Below are 26,861 nucleotides of genomic sequence, written 5' to 3'. Positions count from 1 at the left end.
TTGAGCACCAGCTGCCAGGGATGCAGACTTTTTGTGTCTTTGGGGACCAATTGCTCAGACTGACGTTTGCAAAGTGTTTCAATGGTAAAGAGAGATAAAAACCCATTACAAAAAGAGAGTGCTGCAGTACCTCTCAGTTAGCAGCCTCTGGACTTGGCCCAGTTCACTGTCTGCAGTGTGTTGAGGGGGACGGGGCTTGGCAGATTCAAGATGCCTAGAGCCTAAAGTGTTGGGCATTAGAATGAAGTCATTCACTGAACCAGATCAAGCCACATTAATGCACATTTGTTCTTTAAAAAGCATTGTTACCAACTCAGCCCAGTGTCGCATATTTGACAGCAAAGCATGCAACCTGATCTCAAATGGACCTGGCTTGCAATGGATCAATAATGAGAGCGAGACTGAGCCTGGCTTTAAATTTCCCAAAATCAATCATGATTAGGATTTGATTTAGACCTTGTGGTAAGAGTCACCCGGACAGCTTTTAACTAGCCTGAAAGGATAGACAGTGAACACTACTGCAGCTGACCTCCATTCTGAAACTGGATATTGGAATGGATGTAAAAGATAAAAGATAAAAACACGTTTACTTGCCTGGTTACATACAGTATACACTGTAGTGCAGCAATTCACAGTTTCAGTTAACGTCAAGTTAATTGTCAAATTGTCAAAATGTCTCTGTAGCTTTAAAAGACTCTTTTTCTAATATGTGGAGACATGCGGTGAATTTCACAATTTTAGTTCTGACAGAAATTCTGACAGAAAGACAAGCACAACAACATTAAGTTACAGGTTCAACCAGTGGATGCAGCTTGACGTGACTGAGCGGATAAGACTGCAGTGAGAACACAACTTTTGCCACTGATCACTTCTAATTGCTGCTAAGCTGGTAAGCTGATTTCTGCAGCTTCACCTGAGGTAAAGTAAGATCAAATCTCACTTGTCTATATCAAGAGCCAGTCTTTCTTTTACTATGGAAGATAACTGTATCTTCAGTCTTTATTATGGTAAAAGTACATGAGGGGGGATTAAAGTTGTCTTTAGTGGCAGAAAGCAACAGTATGCTAATTCATGCTGTAGTGTGGCAGCCAGTCTGACATAGGTTTGAAGCGTTGAGTAGGAACAATGACGCCACACATCCTCTGAAGTTCAAATTTCAGTCATCTCTTCCTGTTTCACAGGACACAGACTTGCACGAGCGGGTACAAAATAAGTAGAGTGACCATGACTTCCCCAAAACAGTGTGTGCTTAAAATGACTCTCTTCTGACTGCAGTTTGGGTACTGACTTCATACACCAGAGGCCCATTAACCTTGTTCTGGATTTAACATGGAAGTGAATCTCATTTACTGTAGTCAGCTAAACCAAACATGTACCCTGAGTAGTCCTGGCATTACAAAGTGAACCTGGTGCAAATAGAATCAAGGAATGTTGCCCAAGTGTACAATATATACTCCAAGTAAAATCCTTAACTGCAGCTAAAATGATGCTTCTCCACAGTGTAACCACATATTTTCTTTTTTGCTCAGCAGGCTTAAGGCAGGTTGTGGGTAAAGAACTCAGCACTGTGTTTAGTGCATGGACACGGGTTCACCACACAAGGAAGTAGATTTTTCAGCACTTAAATAAAGTGTAGTTCATGTGGGCACAATACTGAGCACAATACAGTTCACTGGCCAAATGTTATGCTCTGAAATGCAGGATCAAACACTACATTATGGAGATTTGTTCATTATTTTAAATAATGCACACTTAAATAGGACTGCACAGTCAACATTTTGCAATCTATTGAGCTTACAGTTGTTTTTATGACATAGAGTGACCATAGGAACATACAGTATGTCCAGGTCATGACCGTCCTGTTTTCAGTTTACTGCAGTCAGTGCAGATGAGTGCATGACTGAGGTTTTCCTTCAGACTGGATGACATATGGAAATATCAGTAAAGCACATTTGGCAAAATGTGGTGATATAAATCATTCTAAAATTTTGTGAAATTAAATTTGTGCAGTTCATCCTCAGAGCTATTTAATACAAAGAGTTTAAGTGATTTCTGCTAACCAGTTTCCATCTACTGCTGCAAAGACTGACATAGAGAAATATGTGTGGACGTGGGCGAGTGCAGGCAACTACTGTAAAACTGCATGGAGTGTTTGCTATTTGCTTTCTTATGCAAGAGGATAGTTGATGGGTGCTGCTGCTTAATATCAGCTTAATAAATGTTGATAGCAGTGATCTCTGTATGGACAGGGACCTGCTGTTTCATGTTTTGGTGTTTTTGTACTTATTATGTTAGAAAAGGATTGAACTATACCACAATGTGTCAGCAACGTGTCAGTGGTAATCTTCTTTAGTCTGAGGCTACGTTTTTAGTACATTATAATTCTACTTTAGCATGCCCTTAAATAAGAAGTTATTTTGTGTGCTTTTCTGGAAAAAAAATTACACACCATCGTCATTAGGTCGAAAGCCAGGCATGTTTACAGAGTTCAACCAGCTGTACTGAAACCTTTTTTAATAAAGCTTTCTGTTGCTGTTTATTATCTCAAGCCTTTGTTATGTCCTTCAGGTCTTTTTTATTACCGCTCAGTCAGTCCTGCTATTATAAAATGATCCGTTTATGGTTACATACATTATTATATCAGTAATTGATTTGTAAGCAATGTGTTTGTTTGTTTTTTTCTTTGTCTTAGGGAAGAAGTTTTTTTTGGATCAAAACATAGTTGTTTAAATGACAATGCTTCATTGGTTTTGTGTTAGGAGGATGTGCAGTACAATGATATTTGCAGCAGAAAAGTTACTGAACTTAAAACCAATGTGTTCCCAAATAAATTGAGCCGAAACTCGAGGGGGGGGAGGGACAAACACTTTAGTTCCTCTTCACGGTGAATATCTGTGTAGGTACATCACACACTTCTCTAAAGCGCTAACACAAAGAGTTTCTATTCAAAGAAAGGTCACACTGGAAGAGGTCGATAAGGTGTTTTAGACACTAGCATGTGAAGATTTGATGGAAGACATCAGAAATGGTAAGATAATGACTGTCTTACTTTTAAAACATTTGGCCCATTTCCATAAATGGAAGTACTTCAGTTAAATTTTCTGTTCCTATCCTTGATTCAGATTCAAAGGGAATGGGTTTATTACCCCCAGACAGTCATAAACACAGAGGAAGCATAATTTAATAACACAGTTGTAGGTGCATGGTGAAACACCACACTGATTACATCATGCAAGTTACTTGATGATCCAAGTTTTCTTCTTCAAAGTCAAATAGAATTCAGTGCAGGCTACTTAAAAATCATAACAACTGTAGCAAATGAGAACTTTTATGGGCCTCAATTTTCTTTTAGCTTCTTAGCAAGTGTATTATGCTATGATATGTTCCAGGTCAGTCCTAATGACCCTGGATGCTAAGTAGAAACTAAAAATCTCTTTCTAATTTCACAAATATGAATGGGTTTACTTTTGGGCGACTGGCCTACAGGTAAATAAACACATTCATATTCAAACATTATACTAAGTGGCACACTAAATAAATAAGGTAATAGATTATAGATCAGGTTAGGTTAGGTTTAGGTTATAGATTTTAATGCACCAACAAGACTCTGTTTACAGCCATGTGAGCACTCCTGCTCACTCTACTTCATCACAGCCACAGTATAAGATATTATATTTTTGTAGTTGTGTACCTGGTATTTGAGAGCTAAAATATGAAATACCGTAAAATTCTTCTCTTTACCATCATTATGTGATGTGTTTTTGGCAGTAAAAACTTTTTAACAGCTATTTTGTCTGACTTATTTGTCCTAGCTGCCTTGTTGTAGATTCAGTCTTGGGCTAGTTTGACAAATGTGAAAGATTTTGCCTTTTGGATCGCGTAAACAGGGCGGGACATTAGAGGACTGTAAAACACAGAGAGAGATTTGGCACCAGGCCGGTTGCTATGGAAACAATGGTCAATTCATGAGTCGGGGCATCCTAAGAAGCTCAGGAGTATGTGATTTGTACAACGGCAGTTACTGGCCATGTTCAGCCCTTACTATTTTGGTGAAAAGCTGGAGTGTTTCTGTCTGACCCCAGAAGTTCAGTTTGTTGCAAGAAAAACAAAAAGGCAGTATCTAAAGAAGTATGTGATGCTATATCTAATGATTAGACATAAAAATAATTTGGGTAAATGCAGATAATAATGTTTGAGGTTATCTGAGGGTTCCCAAAAAAGAAACATGAGCAGGGTTTTACTGTCAGCAGCATGGCACCATATAGAGGCTGCTCTATGTGAATCTGGCTGGAAATGTCATGTGCTATATATGTTTGCACCATCCATACGTCTGCAGCATGCAACAAAATCAAGTCTCACAGTGGCACAGTAAGACATGGAAGTCATTTTGTTGATGATGTAAACATCATCATCGCTCACTGATTCGCAGTCAATATTACTCATTGTGAACTTTTGTGACCATAAAAAAACAAATTAACAAGTTAAAGTCCTTTCTCCATCCATGGTAAAGTACTGGCACTGAAGAGAAAGTAAAGCTTTACCTTACATACTTTTTTTTTTTTTATTTTACGTTCTTGTCTTCACAGGCCATAAGTAATATTGGGTTTCACTGGAGGATTTTCACCTTATGTAAATTTGGAATGTGTCTCTAAATATTTGTTTATTTCTTTCAAATGTTGTGCTTCTCTTATGAGCTCAGGGATGGTCTGTGCCAGCTTTTTGGTGCAGTAAATGAGCAGAATCACAAGCTACCAAACACGATTGTATGAAATGAGGACACTGGCAGTTGAATCACCTCAGAATTAGGCTGTGGTGTTGATAAGAAAAGCCCATGCTGTTCAGACTTTGAAATATGAACATGTCACAAGCTCAGTTAGAGCTTCTGTTGACAGCTGACAGTTATGTAGAACATTTTTTAAAGCTCATCATGTTTTCTACTTTGTGTCCAAAACTATTACTAGCCATGTTCAAAAATCAGGCTAAAAGTGATCAAATGTTGTATCAAATCCTTTTGAAAAGCGGTGTTAACATAAAGTTTTGAGAGAGGCTGCCTAAGTCTGCATTCAGCTATACTTCCTGCTAACAGAGAGCACTTCTCTGTCACCATGTGTATTCTAGATAATGAGTATCTTGATACACTATTAAAACCTCCAAAGCCTCATAAACCGTTACACAAATTTCATATTTTGTTTGAAGCCTTTTAAAGGCCTTTGATGTAAAATTGAATTGTATTATCGAATTATAGTCTTTTACCGCTAGGAAATAGAGAGAGTTTGAGAGCAGGCGAGGAAGGGAACCAAGGCTTACTTTTTACTTCCTCACGTTGTGTGTTTGTGTATGTGTATGTGTGTGTTTGTGTATGTGTGTGTGTGCATGCGCACATGATTTATTGTTATTGTGTGGACAGATTTTCGTTTGAAATGCTCGTTTCCAGCATTTTGCCAGGTCCTCACAACTTCAAAGGGTTTTTAAGAGTTCAAATTTGGTTTTAAGCTGGGTTAAAGATTGGAGTTTTGTTTTGAGGCATTTTGTTTTGACAGTTGAGGTTAGTGCGAGGGGGCTAGGTAATGCATCGTCTGTGAATATATAAGTGTGCGTAAGCTGACTAGCTTTTCTGGTCACAGCTCTGCACCAGTGCACCTGCTCTTTAAGCTGCAAGCCTGACGGAGGAGATGCATGTGAAAAAGCTCGACAGGAAGAAGCCTTATACCTTATTGAGAGCATCAAAAATCTTCAGCTTGAGCTGGTTGACATCAGTTTGGTCAAAGACAGCGTATGAGCAACATATGATGACAGAAACGGACTGATCAGTACCTAAACAAATCCTGTTGGTAAGTTTTAATCTGAAACTCAAAAGTTAATAGAAAATAAAAAAGGGAAGCCTACTTCTTCATGCTCTTTACCACAAAGCATGATGTCTTAACAGCTGAAAAAAACAGCTAATTTGTAGTTTTTATTGTTTATTGTTTTTGTTGTTGTTAGTTATATATTCTTTTAAATATAAACAAAGTGGTGTCTGTTTGTGTGCACTGTATATGAGGGTGAGGAACAGTTTACACTTACTTCTCTTGTATATTGGCACACAGTCAGTAAGCCAGGAAGGCCTCCTCCCCCCTGTGTTAATACTGTCCATTGTGAGCGTGTGCAGGGTGGATGTGGTGAGCTTTAAGTCTGCTGTGAAACTATTTAGGGAAACTTTGGAACGGAAAATGTGTAAAGGAAAGAATAATAATGAAAGAAAACAGAGGTACAAGGCATTACTCAACAATAAAACACATGTCGGACCTGCTTGGCTGCTTGATTGTTAGACTTCAATACTTGTTTATCGAAATCATTCTTTGCAACAAAGTCTGTCTGTGTGTACTCACTGACAAGCTGCTATGGGCTGAATATAAAGCTGTCGATTGAGGTAATAGAAGCGTGGGTAAAGGATGGGAAAGATGTTGAAGAAGACATTACTTACTCTGTTTTTCTATGCAGGTGGCCATCAGACGAGAACAAAAGAGAAGCTGCAGGCACTGAAGAGTGCAGATGAGGGGATGCCATGTTAGAAGACAGAGCCCAATAGAGATAGAGCCTCTTCTGCAAGGAGGACAGAAAGTCAAGCGCCAGTGATGATCCTTCCATCCTTACTCCACAGGAAGGAGCATCCTGCAACTACAGTACCTCGTAAAAGCACATCTGCAAACCTGGAAGGACCCCTCCGACAGGAAACTGCTGAATATTTCCCTCAGTCTTCTTCGTTTACACTCAAGAACTCGTTTACATGTGAAAACAAAGTGTGACATCTCACAGAGGCATCTATAAAAGCCCAAGGGTTGAGAAAGTTCAGCAGTCTCAAGTGGTGTGAATGAGGACTTTTTTGTTTGCGTTTGCTCAGCTCGCTCCTGTTTCATACCAGCACCATAGAAACCAGGGCAAATTTAATTAGGGAGAAGCGAGATCTGGACCAGAGTGGTGAAAAAAATTATTGGACTGAAGTCGGTTTCTCAGGCACCATGCAATCAGATGACCTTTTCATCCGAAAGTTTCGTCGTCAGAATGTGCGGCCACCTATTGCCACAGTTAACTTTGAAAATAAACGGGAAGCAGGTGTTGTGGAGTGGCCGCCCAGGAGGGACGGTGATGGAGCCGATGGTGATAATCTCACTCCAAGTCTTGCGGGACTGAACCTGAGGTCGGTGGGAAGGGGACACATAATGCAGAGAAGTAACAGTGATGTAACCTTAGGAGACTTGGATTCCTGCGGGAAGGCAGGGGTGAAAGCATCTAGAGTGGTTGGTGAAAAAGTCGGAGCGGGGTCTCAGGGGGACTCATATTTGTCGCTACACAGGGAATATGGCAGCCTTTCCTCGTTGGAGAGACAGACACAAGCCCAAGAGCCGAGCACAGATGACCAGGGGCCCCTGAGCCCAAATGCTCTCCGTTTCAAAGACCCTTTTCTACTTTTAGGACTGCAGGACAACCCTCCAGAGCCTGATGGCTTCTTTCGGGGTCTGGCTGCTTCCATAGGGGACTCCCCAAAACCTGCCAAACCGCCAAAGCCTGAAGGTCTAGGTAAGAAGACTAAACCCGTGCCCCTTCAGATCCCCCAACTAGGTGCCAATGACAACATTGGGGGTGGAGCCTGGGTTAGAAACTTTGCCCACTATGATGTGCAGAGCATCCTGTTTGACCTCACAGAGGCTGCCTCCAACAGAGACAGCATTGGGCGTAAAAAGAATATCACCTCAGGGGCTTCAGCTGCTTCCCAGCTGCGCCCCCTATCCCAGGCCACCCCGTCCTCACCCGCACAGGCTGGGGGAGGCAACGGAGGAAATGCTGATGACCCTGAGCAGTCGTTGCTGCTGGATGAAGGAGATGGCAATGATAATGAACTCTTGCTCAGCTGCCCCCACTTCCGCAATGAGACGGGAGGAGAAGAGCAGGTGGGTCTTGGTCAGACACAGGGAAGGCGGGGGCCGTGGTCAAGCCTGCGTACTCCCAACGATGCAGTGTCAGTCCTGGAGGAGCCCAGAGAGAGTCACATCCAACAGCAAGGGAAGAGCAACTACTTTATAGAACACGCAGATCTGGGAGCCCATTACTATCGCAAATATTTTTACATGAAAGGTATGTGTAGTGCAAATCAACTTGAACTTTTGCTGATTCTGTTTGTGCCAAGGCAGTGGAGATAATAATATTACAAGGATGAATATCAGTTACTTTCCAGCAGAGCCAAAAGTGGAAGTACACATTGGTGCTGTTCAGTCATAAATAGTTTTCACTCTGAACAAGTCTTTATAAGGGAACAAATCTTCAAATTAGTCATCTAATTGTTTATGAATCTTGCCTGTCTCCCACCTCTGTCATTTTCACACAGTCAACTTATGGGCATTATTTTATTTTATCCCCAATGTTGTCTCGTGTTTTTGACCTGGTGCAGGACTTTTATGATTGTTTCTCATAGTTGCATTCTTGTGACTGTACTGTCATCACAGAACATCAGAATTTCTTCGGCATAGATGACCGCCTTGGTCCAGTGGCCATCAGTTTCCGGCGGGAGGAGAAAGAAGGATCCAGTGGAGCTCAGTACAATTACAGAATCATCTTTCGCACCACAGAGGTAAACCAACAGGGTCTCTCCTCCTCACAGCTCTCCTTGTGTTCAGTGTGTGCAAAATTGATTTGACGACTGTGAAATCAACTCTTCTCAGATGAAAACACTTCGAGGTTCCATCCTAGAGGAATCAGTGCCTTCTGCCGCTCGTCACACGACCCCCCGAGGGTTGTCTCCTAAGAGGCTGCTGGAGTTCATCATGCCTGAATTGAACCTACACTGCCTTCGCTTGGCTTCGAACTCCCCTAAAGTCCGGGATACCTTGCTGAAACTGGATGAACAGGGGGTGAGCCTACTGTACATAGCTGACAATAAATACTGCTGCATGTATCAGACAGAAAGCTTTTTAGGACATGGGGTCAAATAGCATCTGAGCGCTTTTTTCCCAACACTTTGTATCTGAAAGTGCCTACAGACTACATCTATGTAGATTTGCAGCTAAGGATTTTGTCTAACATTACTTTGTAATGCACAACAGTTGACAAAAAAGTCTTAAAAGTCTTCTAAAGCTGTTAAAGACTGTATAAATATTCGAATTTGTCACAAGGCAAGTTAAATTCTGTGTTTTTGTCTTATGATGTAGCTAAATTTCCAGCGAAAGGTTGGGGTGATGTACTGCCGAGCCGGGCAGAGCTCAGAAGAAGACATGTACAACAACGAGAGCTCCGGGCCCGCATTTGAAGAGTTTCTGGATCTGCTCGGGGAGCGGGTGCGGTTGAAGGGCTGGGAGAAATACCGAGCTCAGCTGGACAACAAGAGTGAGCTGAAAACACCCACAACATCCAGTCTTCTGGCTGCACCTCACCTTGTCACAGTACCATTATCCAAAGGGCATCGGTGCACCACTGAAAGCCTAAGATAACTCCTATCTCACCACATGTAATCTGAGCAATGCGTGCAAAATAGCATAGTCACTGCTGATTATCTCCAAGCTCTTTTCCCTTCAGTGAGCAGCAGACAGCAGCAAATGGGACAGATTTCACCATGACTGTGACAGTTTGAATTTCCATTCAGAGGCACTGAGTGATTTAAAACCATCTCTACCTGTGTGTTTCTTTGTGTGATGTGTGTGTCAATCTTGTGCTTGTGCAGCGGACTCAACTGGAACACATTCCCTCTATACGCGCTACCAGGATTATGAGATTATGTTTCATGTGTCCACTATGCTGCCCTACACAGCGAACAACACACAACAGGTAAAACAAATGCTCAAAGATGTGTGATTTTCTTTTCCTGCTCTTTGTGTTACACAAGCATTTTTCCCAAGTTTATCTCTGGCAGTTCACAGAATAACAACTTTCTTAAATCTTTCACATCTATTTTATAAAAAATTGGATTGTTTTAGTACAGTCGTCATTGCCCGTCTCTAATCAGGCTTTCATGCCTTGGTAAATCCTTTAGAAAAAAAGTTAAAATCCTGCCCCCCAGTGTTCATTCCCACCATTCAAGTACTGTGTTCACTTTGACTTGTCTGGCAGCCTTCGTGTTCCATTGTTTATTCCATTAAATAAACTGGACATAGACATGACGACTTATATCAAAGGCTTAAAAATCTGCTTCGGTTCACAGTTTTTCTGTGTTTGGTTAAATAATGTGTTGTACAGTATTTACAGTGCATATATTGTATCTAAGTGTTTTTAAATCTATTTCTCAGATGCAGTTGTATTGATTTTAAAGCGGTATTTCTTCTAAACATAAAAATGTTTCCTAATGTGTTATTAAAAAACTTTGAAATCAACTTTCTCATCTGCCAAGCACATTATCAGTTTACCATTGAGTTGTTGCCTACTCATTTAAGAAGCAAAGTTTAAAGAAGCATCAAAATAGAACAATTCACATAGATTTATACACAAAACAAAATAAAACCTTCAGTCCTTCTGAACATTCATAGGGCAAGAAAATATGCATATTTTGTTGGGGCAGTCTTTAAGAATAATCTCTTCAGATAAACAACATAAACAAAGCAAGACACATGTATTCCTTCTTATTTATTAGTTTTATTTTTCCATTATGTTCTGTCTGATTGCTTATTAAATTTTCTCTGTGTCTTTGTTTTTTCACAAAAGTTGCTGAGGAAGCGGCACATCGGTAACGACATTGTGACAATCGTGTTCCAGGAGCCAGGCGCACTGCCCTTTACTCCAAAGTCCATCCGTTCCCATTTCCAGCATGTCTTCATCATCATTCAGGTTCACGAGCCCTGCACTGACAACACTTATTACAGGTGTGATTTGATCTGTTACACTGTGTAAAATGTTGGTGGAAATTATAGGTTTTTCTCTGTTTATCTTTTTAATCTTTTCTAACCCCCTTTTTATTAATTATTTCTACCTTTAATAATAAATGCATGACAAGCCTTTGTGTCCAAATAGTGAAGTAAAACAATTTTTGAAAATATCAGAGCATGTCAGATGCAGAGGTCGCCGCAGCAGAACGTGTTCCACTCATCGATTTGGCATTAGTTTTTCTGCAGGAGGCCCTTCCTGCTGTAACCCTCCCATTTAATCTGGGCTCAGATTGGCTCTAAGGAGGTCCTTGGTGCCTAGGCTGGGCCTCACCTGGTGGGGTGGGATTCGAGCCTGCGGCCTTCTGCATCCCAACCCAATGCTCCACCACTTATCCACCAAACCCCCCATTTTAAAAATCAAAATAGTCAGTATATAATCTTTGCCATGTAAATCAAGGCAAAGATACTGTGTGCACCCTTTCACATGTGAAACTTACATCATAGTAGTGTAGCAGCTCAGGGGAAAACACTAATCCGTGCTGCAGTAAATGTTTGTAATTCTACCATACAACAGTCTCCACTGCACTGAAAACAAGACATGGATCGAATGGGTCCTCTGTATCTCTTACTCTCTTGTCCTCCTCTTTCTCTTTCCCTCTCAGGGTGGCAGTGACACGCTCTAAAGACATGCCATTATTTGGTCCGCTGTTCCCTAAGGGCGCCCGATTCCCTCGCTCGCCTGCCTTCAGAGACTTTCTTCTGGCAAAGGCAGTCAATGCTGAAAACGCCGCAGAGAAGTCAGAGAAGTTCCGCTCCATGGCTACACGCACACGGCAGGAATACCTGAAGGACCTGGCTGAAAACTATGTGACCACAACACCCATTGACTCCTCCACAAAATTCCCCCTTCTCTCTTTGGGAGGTAAGCGCAAAGACAAGCAGAAGGGCGCCAGAGGGGCTGAGCTGCACAGTGCAGGGGCACTTGTGTGGGCTGTGATGGTCAACACCGGAGACGAGGGGGAGACAGAAGACCACAAGCTCCCCTGTTTGCTGGCAGTGTCAGCTGAGTCAGTGGTGCTCATTGAGAGGTGCTCGCGCAGGGTGGTGTTTAACTGCTCCTGCCGTGATGTCATCGGCTGGAAGGCAGTGACAGAGACTAAACAAGGGGGGCCCTGCTTGGACATCTTCTATGAACGTGGGGAGTCTGTGTCAATCAGCGTGATGGAGAGCCAGGCTGACGACATAAGAGAGTTGGTGCAGAGGCTTGAGGTAGGTGATCACAGCCGGGTGTGACATTTTGCAGTAGATGATTTCTATCATTCTTAATCATTCATCATGGTCTGCTCATCTGCAGCTGTTCACACGGGGCTGTGAAGCACTGGAGGTCACCCCCCTGCGTGATGGAGTTGGGCAACCGGGCTTCTTGATGAACGAGGAGGGCTTTGTGACAGAACTGCAGCGGTTCTGCTATGCAGAGAGCGGAGGCCTGCAGCTGCAGGCTCGTGTGGTGCGGCTGTGTGGACACTCTCTTGTTCACCTGAGCCCTGAGGAGAGGATCAAGCTGCTCCGCACTGCACACAAGATCCACATCACTGTTATACCACCGGAAAAGAACGGCAAGCCTCGCAGGTGACTGAGGCTGCACATAGGGAGAGACACCACTAACGAGGGCATGCTTGGGTCAACAAACACTGGAGAAGGGGCTACTGGGTTCAAAGCAAGCTGCAGAAAGTGAAGACTAGTCCCAGTGAGGGGTGAGAGAGAATTTGACAGCAAACAAAGGGGGGAGGGAGTGAGTCAATTCAGAAAAACAAGAGAGGTGCCACTCAGGGGTCAAAGCTCATTCTGCTGTTGATGCCTACAGTCAGTGTCACACCAGCTGGCTAACAACCAATCAATCCTTCTAATGATCTTTAATCACAGTGGCACTGGCTGTCCCACTGTCCCACCACACTTTCCTTTCAGTTGAAGACAGGCAGAAACAGAATTTCTAAAACATATAAAGCCATTATTAAACTGGACACAGCTTTCAGTTGACTCAAGCAAGACATTAAAGCAGGCAACTAAAGGATCCACAGAGAACTCCCCCTAGATTAGTTTATTTCTATCCTCCAGTTCGTCTTCTGTGACAAAACACACAAACTGTCACAAAAATGTCAAAATTCATGATCAGAGGCTTTGTCATTTCAAAGAAATGCTTAGACAAATATAGCACTTTTTCTATTTCATTTTTGCTTTTAGATTACTTATGACTCAACAGTGAGCAGCCTTACAGAAACAAGAAGCATTGTGGTTTTCTTCTTCCTAAGTATGTTGTTGTTTCATGTTCTGCAGAAGTTTCTCTGAACTGTATCAGAAAGCTATCAAGGATGCAGAATGTAAGCCTGGTGAGGATCAGTCTGGAGAGGCCTGGGTGCTGGAAGAGAGGGAAGAAGAGGAGGAGAAAGAGGAGAAAGCAATGGAGAACCAGCTGAAGAATAGGGGGCTTAATGAAGAGGACACAATGGAGGTGCAGGTGGAGGCTGCTGAGGACAAAGAGCAGTCATGTGATAAAGGAATAAGTGAGAGAAGCCATGGCTTGCTCCTCACACCGCCGAGTTTACCTTTGTTACGGGCCACATCTTTGCAGGACCAACCAGCCAATCAGAGCCAGGACAGCAGCGCATCACAACTCACCCGCAGCTACTCTTTAGAGGGACAGCCATTGTACTTGGATACAGTTGATGGGTGAGTCCATCGTTCATTTAACATGTGATGTAGGTGTTTTTCGAAGCATTATAGAGACAAAGATTCCAGGTTATAAAAAGAACAAGTCGTATAACTATAAGATGTAATAATTGATCTGGAAATATCAGCTCATCCATCCACATCCAAATGTGACACGCAGATGTTCCTGTTTCAATTAGTGCTCAACTACAGCATGGACTACCTTTTCAGATGGTTGAGCAGTAGATGATTATTCTATATAAAAAATGTTAAACAAGCTTGATTGGTCACATTTGTCACCAGGACATTTGCAAGTATTACAAGGACAAACACACATAAAAGCCGCATGATATGTATGTATCCGCCTACTTTGGCCCGGCAAGCTCCAAAATGACCGTAGAAACTATTCCTACTAAATATAGTAACTGTAACTGTCAGATATGATATTTTTGCTAAATGAGTGCAGGATTGTGCAATCAGTGTCAATCAGGCCAAAATCTAAGCTGTTGTGGAGATTACTTGTCTAAGTGCTCCAGTTTCTGTTTTGACCTATGGATTAAATGAAAAAAAATGTCACAAAGCATTAATAGCAGATTTGCTTTGTGTTTTGCCACCACCATCTCTGCCGCTGGACAGGCACTTGTATGACAACGTGGGTCTAAAGGTGGAACGCCACATCTATGAAAATGTCGGGGAGCTGAGAGACGCCACACCTGATCTGATCCTGGCTGTCAAACCCAAGATTCCCCTGGAGGATGAACAGGTGACAGACTGAGACGAAAGGACATCTGGGCGGTTTCTCCCCACCCCAACACTCTTCTCTCTGACCGTGATGTTTCCTCTTTTATCTCTGTCTCTATCTTGTCTTCAGTTCATGGGGGATCTGTTTGGTGATGACAAAGCTTCAGCGAGTGACTGCTCTCTCTCGTCTTCCCGGTTGTCAAGTGTGGACCGAGCTGAAAGAAATTATCGAGCCCTGAGTCTTCATAACTCCATCACCAAAAGTAAGTACTCCCTAGTCCTGTTTTAAATTAAACTTAAAATAATATATATTTAGTTGTCGATGTAAACAAGTAGAATTGGATATGAATGAACTGTTTAAATGTGATGGGTAAAATGAATTAGGAGACCCAAGAGCACACTGGTATGCTGTGACCTTGATCCAAACAATACTATTTTCTCAAACAGCTGACACGGGTGTTTGAACTATGCCAAAATGGAACAATTATACATGTTTGCAAATCATCTCTGCCTGATTTGAACCTCACATTTCATTTTTACAGATTATAGATTATTTTCTGCCCTAAACCCCTCTTTTCATTATCCTGCCACTGCCCCCCACTGAACCCCCATTGCCTCTCCTCTTTTATTCATGCTGCCCCCTATTCCGCTAATCTAATATCACCCTTGCTCTGCTGCCACCCCCTGCCAGGGCTGGGATAAAAGGGGGACAGATGGGTAGTGGGAGGGGTGGAGTTTTAGGCAGCCTCAAATCAAGGAACCCCTCTTACACCATCTGCTCTGACTCCACTGAGACATGAGACTCATCATTTAACCACCAAGAGCCCACTTGCTCGTCCTCAGATCAGATTTTTCAGATTGTTGTGGAGGTGGCGTCCGAAGCCTCAGGCCTCTACCTTGTTTTGCAGAACGTTTACAGGTGATTAAATGCATCCAAACCCTTTAAAGTAATCAATAACATTCAAAGTATTAATAAAACCTAAAAAGGAATTGTAGTACCCTGAATGTCATAATTGACAGATACTTTGATATTCCAATGTTTGGATCGTAGTCCTATATTTTGAGTTTCGCTTACTGTATTTCATCAATCTATTTCCATATATTGTATCTTACAATTGTAATTTAGAAAATCCAGCAGGAACACTAATATTTGCACATCAAAAATGCCCTTTTTGTCCGTGTGTACTCTGTCTCTGAATCTGGCTGATGTTAACACAGCAGCACCCCCCGGTGGTGGCTCCTAGTTATTGTAGAACCAAAGTGAACCTAACTGCTTGCAAATGGCTACAGTCTCTTGTTCTGGTGTATTGACCCAGCTACGTGAAAGTGATGTGCTACACTGGGATACGTTCCAAATAAAAAGACTTTTTTTTCAGTTCTTTCAGAGACAACAGATTCAACAGAGGAGGAGTGGCAGTCCATCGCTGATCTGGCCACAGCCTGCCGCAGCATCCTGGAGGCTCTGTCACGAGAGGGTGAGGAGCTTTTTGATGCCTTCATTGGTGACAACAGTCACCAAGAGAAATTTGGATTTGAAATACAGTTTTTCTCGTCCTTGCACAACCTAAAGATTTTAGTTAGACATACTCTTACTAATTGTAATAATGGTAACTATAAACAAAAATATACACTATAGAAAACCCTGGCGGACTGCTTTTTATGATGAGGGTGCCTTAATGCCAAATAAGCAGTAATTGAACATATACTGCATAGTAATAATTTAAATAATCATATGCTTTAGAGTAACTTCAGAAACTCACTGAAGCTATCCTTTAGGTTCTGTGGTAGCAGTTTTTGGAAGACCGATATTTGATTAAACATGCAGGAAAATGTCCAAATACGCAAATGGATTATGTTTTTGGATTTTTGGTTTTTTTTTTTGTAAGGAAATGGTTTTCCTAATTTGGTTTGGGCCTCACAGAGCTCTGACCTCAACTCCATATAAGACCTTTGGGACGAATCATAAAGACAAGAGTGAGTCAGGCTTTATCACCCAGTGGCTGACATCATCTAATGCTCTTGTGGCTGAATGGGAACAAATCTGTGCCACCTGGTTCTAAAAGCAAGCACAGAGTCATCCCAGATGACAGCCGTATTTAGTTTTAGTATGTCACATTGGAGTGAAGTTCAGGTTTTAAAGTATCTTTATCCATTTATGTATAATACAAACAAAACTGTACCTTTCCACACATGTACACCTGATCCGCACTCTATATGAAGAAACATTGTCTTAAGGAGGCTACACATTGTCGCCCTCATCTTTACTTTAACCTTTTAGTTTTATATCTGGCAGTTATGAAATGATAATAATAGAAATGATGTTTCTTATTACAGACCGCAAGGCCACAGACCCCTCCCAAGCAGGAGCTGATCAGACCGACGGAAAGTTAAAAGACCTAAAGGAGAGGTGTGTTACTATACAGCGCATGCAGAATTAAGCAGATTATTCAGTATCTGTATAGTTAGACTCTTGGTTTTCTGTGTATGAGTCATGGAACATGTTCCCTTTCTCTGCTCGACAGGGTCTCAACTCCTTTTATTCTTTCTCAATTATTCATACTTTCTCCAACTGTTTGAGTCAATGCAATAGTTTCTCTCCCCTCTTGCTGACTCAGTGATGCACTTTCACGCTTTAAGACACAGATGGATGCACACACACAACACACACACATACAAACAGAGCATGCATGACTCACTGTCATTATCATCCTTCTGGATAACTCCCACCTCAATCCATTTTGTTATTCTTTCACACTATTTCCAGCTTCCAGCTCTGAACATAAAGAGTCTTCAGAACTGTTTAACAGAGCCAAACACAAAATGAGTCAATACAATATAATCAAAAACCAACACAGAGTTCTTGTATTTAAAGGGCAGTATTATTTTTCCTATTTCATTTAACTCAAGCTTGGAAAATTAAAAATAAACAAAAACAATATACCAACTGAAGTACTAATTTACCACCTTTCGTTAGTGCCTGTTGTCGTGGCAAAAACTGTAAGGCAAGTTAGGAGGCAAAAAGGCAACTTACAAGTGAATGTTAACGGTGAATTTAATCAGCAAAATGGAGAAACATGCAAAGCAGAACAGAGCTACACTCTAGAGTGGCTCAATCTGATTGACCCAGATGTGTAGGTTGTTCAGCCTTTTATACATACAAAATGTCCCTCACACCTGTAATCTAAAGTTGCAAATTACATTAAATATCAGTATTTGTTTAAATTTTCAGTCCCACTTTTTCCTATTTGCTTTGGAAAGTTGCACAACTGACCTATAAACAAACCTATAAGGTAAAACACAGCCATATCATTAGTAATGAAATTGAAAAACATACTACTAGGTCCAAAACACCTAACAACATGGTCTTTCCTTTACAAGCCTCGTTGAAGCTTTTAAATAACCAGCAATCTGCGTGTGCTTTGCTCTGTCAGGCAAAGTCTTTATATCTATCTATATAGGGACAGTGCCTTGAGCTTTGAGGGTCACAGAGTGACAAACAGCTCCACGACCAGTGAAGCTTCAATGAAGTTCACTATGAACGAGATGAACAGAACTGTTATTACAGGAGAGAAGGAATATTTTTTCTTGAAAGAAACAAAAGAAAAACTAGCTAATACCAGCTAAGTGCTGTCACTTTCCTTGACAAAGTATCACTGCTTTTCTTTGTTGCAGTGACTCTCCAAGCCACCTAGAAGAGAAGGTATCACAGCTGGAGGCCATGCTGAAGAAGCTGCAGGATGACCTGCAAAAGGTGCTTTAACTTTCACAAATGCTCCTCTCCATAATTATTTTTTCAGTGAGTCAAAGAATTATTATATTAATTATAATAATAATTATAATATAATAATAATTCTAATATTTTAACTTAACTGAATTTCTCCTGTATAAATCCTGTACATGCAGTTGTTTCAGTTCACAGCTGACTCACTGTATATAGACACTTTAAAAATACTTTTGCACTAAAACACATAATTCTGTGTTTATTTTTCACATAGATTTGAAAGAATTATTTGTGTACTGAACTCAAAGGGTTATTTTTGACCTCGGAAACAGCAACCTGACAAAAAAAAACTTAGCACAAAGGGTTTCCAAAGCTGTTGACCTCATGTCATGGTCTACAGACAAGTGAACCTTGTGTTAAGATTTTTTATTTTTTTTGCATGCAACATTGTATATGTCTTTGCTTGTGCGAAACATGACATTTAGATTTTCAGCCTTTAAGTTTTGGATTAGGGCTGTAACTATACCTATTTTCATTAATCATTCATATAATAGATTGTTTATCTAAGTAGTCAGTATTTTGGTCCTTGAACTCTAAAGAATAATTACGACAAACCTTTTTTTCTGCTGGAACAGACACTGTAGCTGATTAGGTGATTGACAGAAACAGATTCAACACTAATTCTGAACTATTTGTTGAAAAATAATCATCAGATGTTTCAATCAAGAAGCCATTATTTGTTGCTGCCCACTGCTCACTGTAAGCAAGTAGTTGATTACATAGTCTGACTAGCATCCTTTAAAGCACAGAGTTTAATAAACGATAGGAAACTAAGAAAAATCAGCAAATGTTTTTATCTGATAAATGACGAAATGAAAAAAGAAACATTCTGTCAATCAAATGCTCAGTTCAGTGACGTAGATTTGTGATTTTGTGAGTATATTCTTCCTTACTGCAGTGTGATGTGCTTCTCTACACTGTTTGTGTTGTTTTATTTCAAGCTCTGTGTTTATGTGTGCCCACTAGTTTCCTTAACGCCACCGCTGTACCTGTCGCTTCCCTCCTGTTCCTGCCACAGCGATCTGAGCCACGGCTTTTGTTTTGTTGTGTGCCGATGTCTTTCAGGAGAAAGAGGACAAGGCGGTGCTGCAGGCCGAGGTGCAGAGCCTCAGGCAGAACAACCAGCGGCTGCAGGAGGAGTCGCAGAGCACAGTGGCCCGCCTCATCAAAGTCACAGAGCTACTGTGCAACGTTAACAAGCCCTGTTAATTTCACAAATGCACACACAAATACACAAGTCAGCAGAAAAATGCAAATCATACATCGTCCTTCCACACCCAGCACACCTATTTGGTTCATGCCTATCTGCAAAAGCAAATACACACACACACCTATCCTCTTCAGTCTGTGTGTTATCACAGTCTTTGTCCTGAATCCTGGACCTTTTTGTTGGTGAGGGAGTATGCAAATCAACTCAAAAGAGAAAAAGGACATTTTCAACATCCCATTACCTTCACAGACTGCCCAATGTGCAGCTCTCAGGCTGCTGTGTTGGTGTGCTATGCCAGAGTTCTGTATCTGTGTTTATGTCACAGTATGGGTGTGGATGTTTGACGCGTGTGTGTGTGTTTGTGTGTGTGTGTGTGTGTGTGTGTGTGCGTGCGTGTGTGAATGCATCTGTATGTGTGCATCTATTACTGTACTTTGCTTCAAATACTTGACAAGCTGGGCTGAATAGCACTTGCATAAAGTGGCAATTAAGACTGAGAGACACTGTATAGCATGTTTGGTGTATCTTATCTGAAATGACCAAAAGTGTATATAAATATCACCAATAATATATGTGAACAGTAGTATTGCTATTCTCTCTGCCAGATGTGTAGTTGCAGTGTCTGAGTGTGGTTCTGCCTGGTGCTGCTAGTGTTGAAGGCCTTGTAATCAAACGCAACAAGGAAAAAAAGGGAAGACGACAATGCCTGTATGCAGCCTTCTACTTCAAAAGATGTAATGATGCTAACTCACTCGCCTAAGAGCAAGGTCTGTTACATAAGGACATGATTCTCTGCCCTCTTCACTTCTCAGTAGTACTGTATTTAAGAAATTCTGGAGTTTTTAGGGAGAGATGAGTAAAAAAAACAGTAATTAAAGTGATACACTGGAAAAGTAAAAAAAAAAAAACATAACAGAGCATGTTTGTTCCTTCTGGAAGTGTGTATAAAATAGTATTAAAGAGTTTCTGAAAAGGATTATACCTCTCCTGAAGACACAGAAGATGGCAGGGAAGAACTGCTTCAGCTTCCTTCCATGATTGCCTGTAGCTGTTTCCTTCTAACCTCACCATTGTAGCAGCCATACTGTAGAAGATCTCCTCCTGCTGGCCTGAACCACAAAATGCCACAAGGCAGCTTTTCTTTCAGCTGCCAAAATAGCTTTAGGTGTCTGAGTAAAACACCTTAAACTAATAGCGAAATACAGAATATTGTATTTAAATGTGTTTTGTGTTTGGCAGATGTCTACGGTGACTATTTTGGGTAACTGTTTGGCTAACGAGTGGTAGCGGTAAGGATAATAGGTGAAATCTTACCATTCCACCGTGATGTGTGTTTGTGTGTGTCTATATTGCACTTTTTTTGTAAAATCAGCACTGGACAGGGCACATACTGTACTTTATTTAGCCTGCCCAAGTTATGTCTTGCTCAACATAAGAAGTATAAGATCTCATCCCCCTGACACCACCTTACCTCACCTTTTTGTGTCCACTGCTGACGGCGCCATGTACAAAGGAGATGGACTGCTTCTCCTCAGTGCCAATACAAAGCCCATGGCAGCTCTCTTGATTCCCCCTGAAATCAAACTGAACGGATGGACTTAAACTCTGAACTCTGAAAAAAAAAGGGATGCCAAATGTTCACCAGTCACTCGGACTCTTGATTCTTGTACAAACTTCCTCTTGTAATTTTATTTTAGAGTCACTGTGAATACCCGGTACCAGCATATTAAGATACAGTATATACAGATTAAATTATGAAACTAAACTTTATCAGTATGTGAAGATACTGTATGTACAGCTGAACTGTTCCATGTTACTTAGTGCATTGGGTTGTGTATGCCCTCCTTTTGCAGGATGATTATACAGGCTAAGTGTTATCCGTGGCCATGCAGGCTCCTATTTCATTCTATTGTACATGTTGGCGCTGAACAGGGAGATGATGGTGTGTGAAGACCTGTTTTACTGTGTCTTGTATAGTTATCTAGATTGTAGGAGGTTGGTCAAGCATGAGAATGTGCCAAGCAACTTCCAGGCTCTCCCCACCCCCATATGTGTGTATGTATAAAAAAATGTAACTTATTAATCATGCAAATGTGGATTTTCTTGTAGCTGTTAAAACTGGAGTGAAATCACGAGGGAAATTAAGATATAGGGCAGAATGAAGGTAGGCTTGGTTATAAATTTGAGTTTGTTTGAAAACCAACAACCATGATATGACATGACAAAATCCTATCTGCAACTGTTGCTTAATATGACTATGGTTCTTTTTATCAGTCTTCTATTGAACTATTTCAGCTACAGTTCCTATATATTTAATAAGGTCTTAAAACACCATCAGGTACGCCTTAATGAGTGAAACTCTTTCAGAATGGATGGTCAAAACTGGTCATACTGATGTTATGTGAAGGATTATTTCTCTGACTTTGTGCCTACCTGAAAATGTAATGTATGTTAACCCAGCTTAGTGTTTTCATTTCTTTGTCTTTGGTTGCACTTACTGAGGTTTTTGTGGCAGATGAAGGATTTTTTAAGAGACCGTCACAACAGCTGGTCTTTGATCCGCTGTGCAAGAAAACGTCATTGGGTGACACATGATTGGAAAGAACAGATAATAATTTTAGAGCATCACTGAAGGTTTTCAGCTCTGAGTACCATCGATTGTTAAAAGAACCGATAAATAAATGATTTTTAAAAGTGAATTAAAAGGAAAAGGTGCTTAAAAATGACTGATGCATTGCAATCAAGTATAAAATGAAAATGAATGTGTTGAACGGCTTCCCCTAAGGGAGGATCATTTTGGTATTAAAATATTTAAAAATAAAATGTCTCCCAAAATCCAAGAGTATCCAACACATCTGGATGTTGTTGAATAACCAAAAAGGGACAAAAGTTGTAAAAAAAAACAATGCAATACTTTGGGTGTCACATGCTACATCTACATACTTGACCTAATCTGGAAATGTAACACTTGTAACACTGCAGTGCTCCCAACATTTTGTTAGCAGTTAAAAACAAAACAACATATAATGTTGAGCTGTTTGTGTATGGTGTATGGTTTGTAGAAGACTTTTTTTTTAATGTAATCTAAGGGAAAGTTTGTAAATTCTAATATACTCTCTAACGTTACAGACCACAAAACAGATCTCTGTTAACTAAAGCAGAAGTGTGGAAAATTTGTTTGTGTCAAAAAACAAATTTAACTTAACAAGCCACTTACCTTGTAGTAGAACAGATATAGTTGACAGTGAAGGGACTGTCCTATAAGATAGAACTATCAGAGATTTTTATCTCACCATGGGATTCAAAAGATTAGGAAGGAATCAAAAAAAGCGCAGGCACGAGTAGTGCTGAGGCTTTAGAGATGACGCTTGTAACAACAGAGCGTTAGATGTGTGTTGGAAAAGCTGGATCGATTTGTTCAAGAGGAAAACTGATGAGCATCTCACGTTCGGTGGTGGACTCTCTTGAACTCGGGAGATGGAGGTGAAACAAGCTAAAATGACAGCTGAAAGCAACCCGGTAAGAGAGTTTTAAGCTCAGAGAACAACAAGATGATTGGTGTCAGACAGAGGTCATGGCCAAATAAGATTTGCTGAAAAGGACAGAATGTAAAAGTGAGTGGATGAAGAGGAATGAAAGCACAAAGAATATGTACAAACATAGTATAATTCACAGCAAGATCTGGGGAAACCAAGAAGCTCTTAAGATTTTAAACACAGAGTTTCTGTTGTAATTGAACTAGCAAAAGTGTAAATAGTGGATTTACATTTATATAGGAAAAGAAAAGAAAAGGCAACAATCTAATTCTCTAAGCAGTAGTCCAGCAGTCGCATCAGACAAATGGAATAAAAAGTATTTAAGAAAAGACAATGCTGCATTCATTTCATTTCAGTGGTTGTCCAATGTACTGCAGGTTTTCTGTCGAACATTTGTAGTTTCCTCTGTTTTCTTTTTTTTTTTCAGGTGTAATTCAGTCCCACAACTGAGATGAAACCCAGCAGAAGCAGGATTAGTACCAAGTCATTATTTCCCCATCAGACTGCATCATGTTCTAAATCCGATTTATGAGGCTGTTGCACGAAACACACACACGTATATACACACCCAGCACAGACAATCAAATTTTTTTTTATTGTTTTCAACTAAAATGTATATTCGGCTTAACATGGCTCTTTAGTCACATCTATCTGAATGATGTACCTTTGCTTTTGAAGTAATCTGACTATAATTACTGATTTGCATGAGATCGTTTGAACTGTTGAAAATCAAGTTGATTAACCTTAACAGTTTCATTTTAGTGTAGAATTTATTGTGACCAAGGCTAAAAGACTGTCAGCAAGAACCTTTGATGTTGAGTTAAGTACACTAGTGGGCTGTAATTATGTGTATTGGGTTTAGCAATGTTTTAGAAACAAAAGCTCTGTGACCAAGAAACAGACAAGAGAACTTCCTGTTTGTCACTAATATCAGCTGAGCAAGCATGCTGTGGTGACATGCTCTATCCTCAAACCTCCAAAAGAATGATATCAGCTATTAGAGTAAGGTGGCCAAGCGTTGGTTGTGAAGATATTTCCTGTCATTTGACATCCTATAGGGAACTGAAAAATACTAACAGAGCAAACTATAAAACTTCTACAGGTTTTTTTTTTTATTATTAGACTGTGTTTACATGTTTATGGCTTTCTTGCAGCCTTGTGTGTCTTTGTAGAAAACACTAAATGCAGCCAAACAAACAAGACCTCTAGTGCTAAACAGATATAATTACAATAATTACAATGTTTATCCTCGAAGTTAGTATGCATGTTAGTGTGCATTAGCTAATTAGCACTAAAAACAAGATTCAGCTGAGGCTGATGGGAGTGCCATTAATTTTTTAACATTTTTTAATTTCCACCTGATGAGTCTAAACTTAAGGGATTACCACAAGGCCTGGTTATCCTGAGAGGCAATGAAGAGAAGTCAAAAGATCACCAAAGTCGCAGGATCTCGCTGGACATTTTCTCAAAACATTAGTTCTTTTTCCTGGTAAGACAGCAGTCCAAGGACCACAGGGTCAGTGGTTCGATCCCCGGTCCCAGCTGTATGTCGAAGTGTCTCTGGGCAAGACAATGAACCCGTGCAGCTGTGCAGTGCTGGTCCAAACCCGGTAGAAATTGGGGAGGGTTGTGTCAGGAAGGGCATCTGGTCTAAAAACTGGGCCAAATCAGCATGCAGACAATGATCCACTGTGGCGACTCTGAACTCACGGGATAAGCCAAAAGGACAAAAAAAATAAAAAATAAAAAGTTAGTTTTGCGTTTTCACTGACTGACTCACCTTGGCATCTGAGCCATGATGCTAGAATGGGTAAAAATGTGTCCTCTAATCTTATCTGCAACTTCAACATTGGACATTATGCATGATTTAATTTCACCACAAAAGCCAGCAAATTCCCAAAATGCTTCACGTCCGACACAAACTGTCTCGTCAGTGTAACACCAAAGAGACGTCTTGAGTAAAATACAACATATTTGAGATTCATCTGTAATCACAAAAACACATGTAAAGATTTTTGAGAAACTACAGTTTGAAATTGTGATAGGTTCCCCATTTCTCTGAATTGATACAGCATGAGGTAAGACAAATATACTTTCCAAAAGTTGTTCCATGAGCACAATACAGCACGACAACATCATACAAACATTGCCCAGGACTCTGTCCTCTGGAAGGCTCTCCTAAACACCAGTTGCAAAAAAATACTTCATCTTCCAGGCCCTGACACCAGGAGGAGAACTGATGACAACAAGCATTGGCCTATGTCTTTATTTGGGGTTGGAGCGCAGGATGAAGTTTTCACTGGGGCTGTGTGTCACATACAGCTCAAGGGCCGAATGCCAGGTTGACTCGTTCGTGTTCTGTAAATACTGAGACCATGTGCTGCGGTGTGTGCGTGTTTATACTCCCAGTTCACAATGTTGTATATTGCAGTTTTAATGGCCAGTTCACTGTTGATCCACATACAACTACTGTAATTGAGGCCTAATATGAGAATCCGCAATGTCACCACTTTAAAAAGTGAATTTGATCAAGTTAAAACACAAACTAAGACATATTTAACACATATTTGTAGAATTGTTTTGTAAAGCATCCAAACTCTTACTAAGTGATGCACCTCGTATAACAAGCCAGGAAAAATAAATAAATCAGACAGTCCTCTTCTCATGACATAAACTCTGGAGTTAAACATTAAAGACTAAAACACACCAGGACACTGCACGTGTACTGGTGTTTTATATGGCTGCTTTTTTCACTAAAAACTAAAAATGGTCTCTGTTAAGGCCTTGATTTTTAAAAGAAGACACTAACCAGACTACTTCCACTGTACAGAACACTAATACTCAAAAGGGTTTGTGTACTTTCAAACTTTCTGGGAGCTTGCTGGGTGGATTATTAGCAGAAAGCCGTACTGCACTGTTTCTTAATCTTCACCCGGTTTCTGGAAGGTCTCTGTGTGACAAGTAGCCTTTGTTTCCCTAAACACACACCGGGACAGTCTGCTCAGTTTTAATATTTTTATTTTGTTTCAGTTCAAATCTTGCAATAAGAAAATAAAACAAAAAGAGGAACAATACAAGGAGAAAGGAACAATCATGGTAAAGTATTTCAACACGTTTTTTTATTGTTTGTTTCAAATCCCATTTTCAACAAGTAAATATTTAATCCAAAGATCGATGTTGACATAACTGATATTACTCTGTGTCATTTGCTAAATTATTTTGTGTTGGAAGCAAGCCATCCCACCCTACAGGCAGATTGTTCACTTGTTTATGATGATGGTGATGATAATGACAACAACACAACACACCAAGACAGATTTCCTTAGAGTTGCAGCTCTTAGGGGTAGGGGAGCTTCAAAATCCACTCCTGCTGTGTGCAGCCTGCAGAGGGTGCACACAAGAAAAGCAACACCTGCACGATAGAAGCCAGTGTAATGCAGTAAACAGCAGCTTTAAAGGCCACAAACAAAATGTATCAACTACCAAATTCTTATACCGTTAAAAAATTAACCAACGTCCCCATCTCAACAAAAACAAACATTATGGGTAAAGTCTGTATGGCTGTTAGTTCATCAGCTTCATAAGGGTGCTGTACAGAGTGCCTTGTCTTGCTGTAACAGTATCCAGTATGGAAAATGTGCAGAACCAGACTGTTAAGACTCTACAGTGAGGACAGCTGGGAGAATCACTGGGGTCCCCCTCCCCAGGACATCTAGCGAGTGCATTTATAAAAGGCCTCCGACTTCAAAAAGGCCTATTTCTACTCTCACTGACTTTTTGAGCCCCTGCGGTCTTGATGGAGATACCACAGTCAATAAACAACACCGGAATGAACAACATTTCCCCAGACTGACAGACTGCTGAACACCTTAGCCAGCATTTTAACAAATTCAGACCTTTATTGTATTCATATTTCACAGCCTTATATATGTTCATCTCTCAGTCTGGAAGGAACAACAATCCATTCATTCATAAATATTTACCCCTATGCTTATATTATTGCAATTTTAATCTATAAATAGACATATTGGGTCAAAATGGTTTTAGAAGGCCAATTCCAT

At 40.6% G+C, this 26,861-nt stretch overlaps 1 protein-coding gene across 6 annotated transcripts in view; it reads left to right on the top strand.

Annotated features, from left to right (window-relative positions):
• sipa1 (signal-induced proliferation-associated 1) overlaps window positions 1–21,987 on the top strand; it is a 28,984-nt gene extending 6,997 nt beyond the window's left edge. The window contains exons 2-17 of one of the 6 annotated variants that reach the window (XM_067491826.1): window positions 5,625–5,831; window positions 6,481–8,112; window positions 8,481–8,605; window positions 8,697–8,885; window positions 9,183–9,357; window positions 9,692–9,795; window positions 10,666–10,823; window positions 11,489–12,095; window positions 12,181–12,455; window positions 13,161–13,553; window positions 14,169–14,295; window positions 14,404–14,536; window positions 15,650–15,748; window positions 16,608–16,680; window positions 17,946–18,024; window positions 19,073–21,987. In XM_067491826.1, coding sequence (XP_067347927.1) covers window positions 6,999–8,112; window positions 8,481–8,605; window positions 8,697–8,885; window positions 9,183–9,357; window positions 9,692–9,795; window positions 10,666–10,823; window positions 11,489–12,095; window positions 12,181–12,455; window positions 13,161–13,553; window positions 14,169–14,295; window positions 14,404–14,536; window positions 15,650–15,748; window positions 16,608–16,680; window positions 17,946–18,024; window positions 19,073–19,450 — 4,029 coding nt within the window. In that variant the 5' untranslated portion in view covers window positions 5,625–5,831; window positions 6,481–6,998 and the 3' untranslated portion in view covers window positions 19,451–21,987. Of the gene's footprint in view, window positions 1–780; window positions 919–2,911; window positions 3,029–5,624; window positions 5,832–6,480; window positions 8,113–8,480; window positions 8,606–8,696; window positions 8,886–9,182; window positions 9,358–9,691; window positions 9,796–10,665; window positions 10,824–11,488; window positions 12,096–12,180; window positions 12,456–13,160; window positions 13,554–14,168; window positions 14,296–14,403; window positions 14,537–15,649; window positions 15,749–16,607; window positions 16,681–17,945; window positions 18,025–19,020 lie in introns of those variants that run through there. The other 5 variants (XM_067491828.1, XM_067491827.1, XM_067491825.1 and 2 more) reach the window with 5 other exon arrangements.
• Window positions 21,988–26,861: the final 4,874 nt, after the last annotated feature.

The sequence above is a fragment of the Channa argus genome, chromosome 22 (assembly GCF_033026475.1).
Source record: "Channa argus isolate prfri chromosome 22, Channa argus male v1.0, whole genome shotgun sequence".
Lineage (NCBI taxonomy): Eukaryota > Metazoa > Chordata > Actinopteri > Anabantiformes > Channidae > Channa > Channa argus.
The sequence above is the reverse complement of the archived record's forward strand: the minus strand, read 5'-3'. Positions and strand labels throughout refer to the sequence as shown.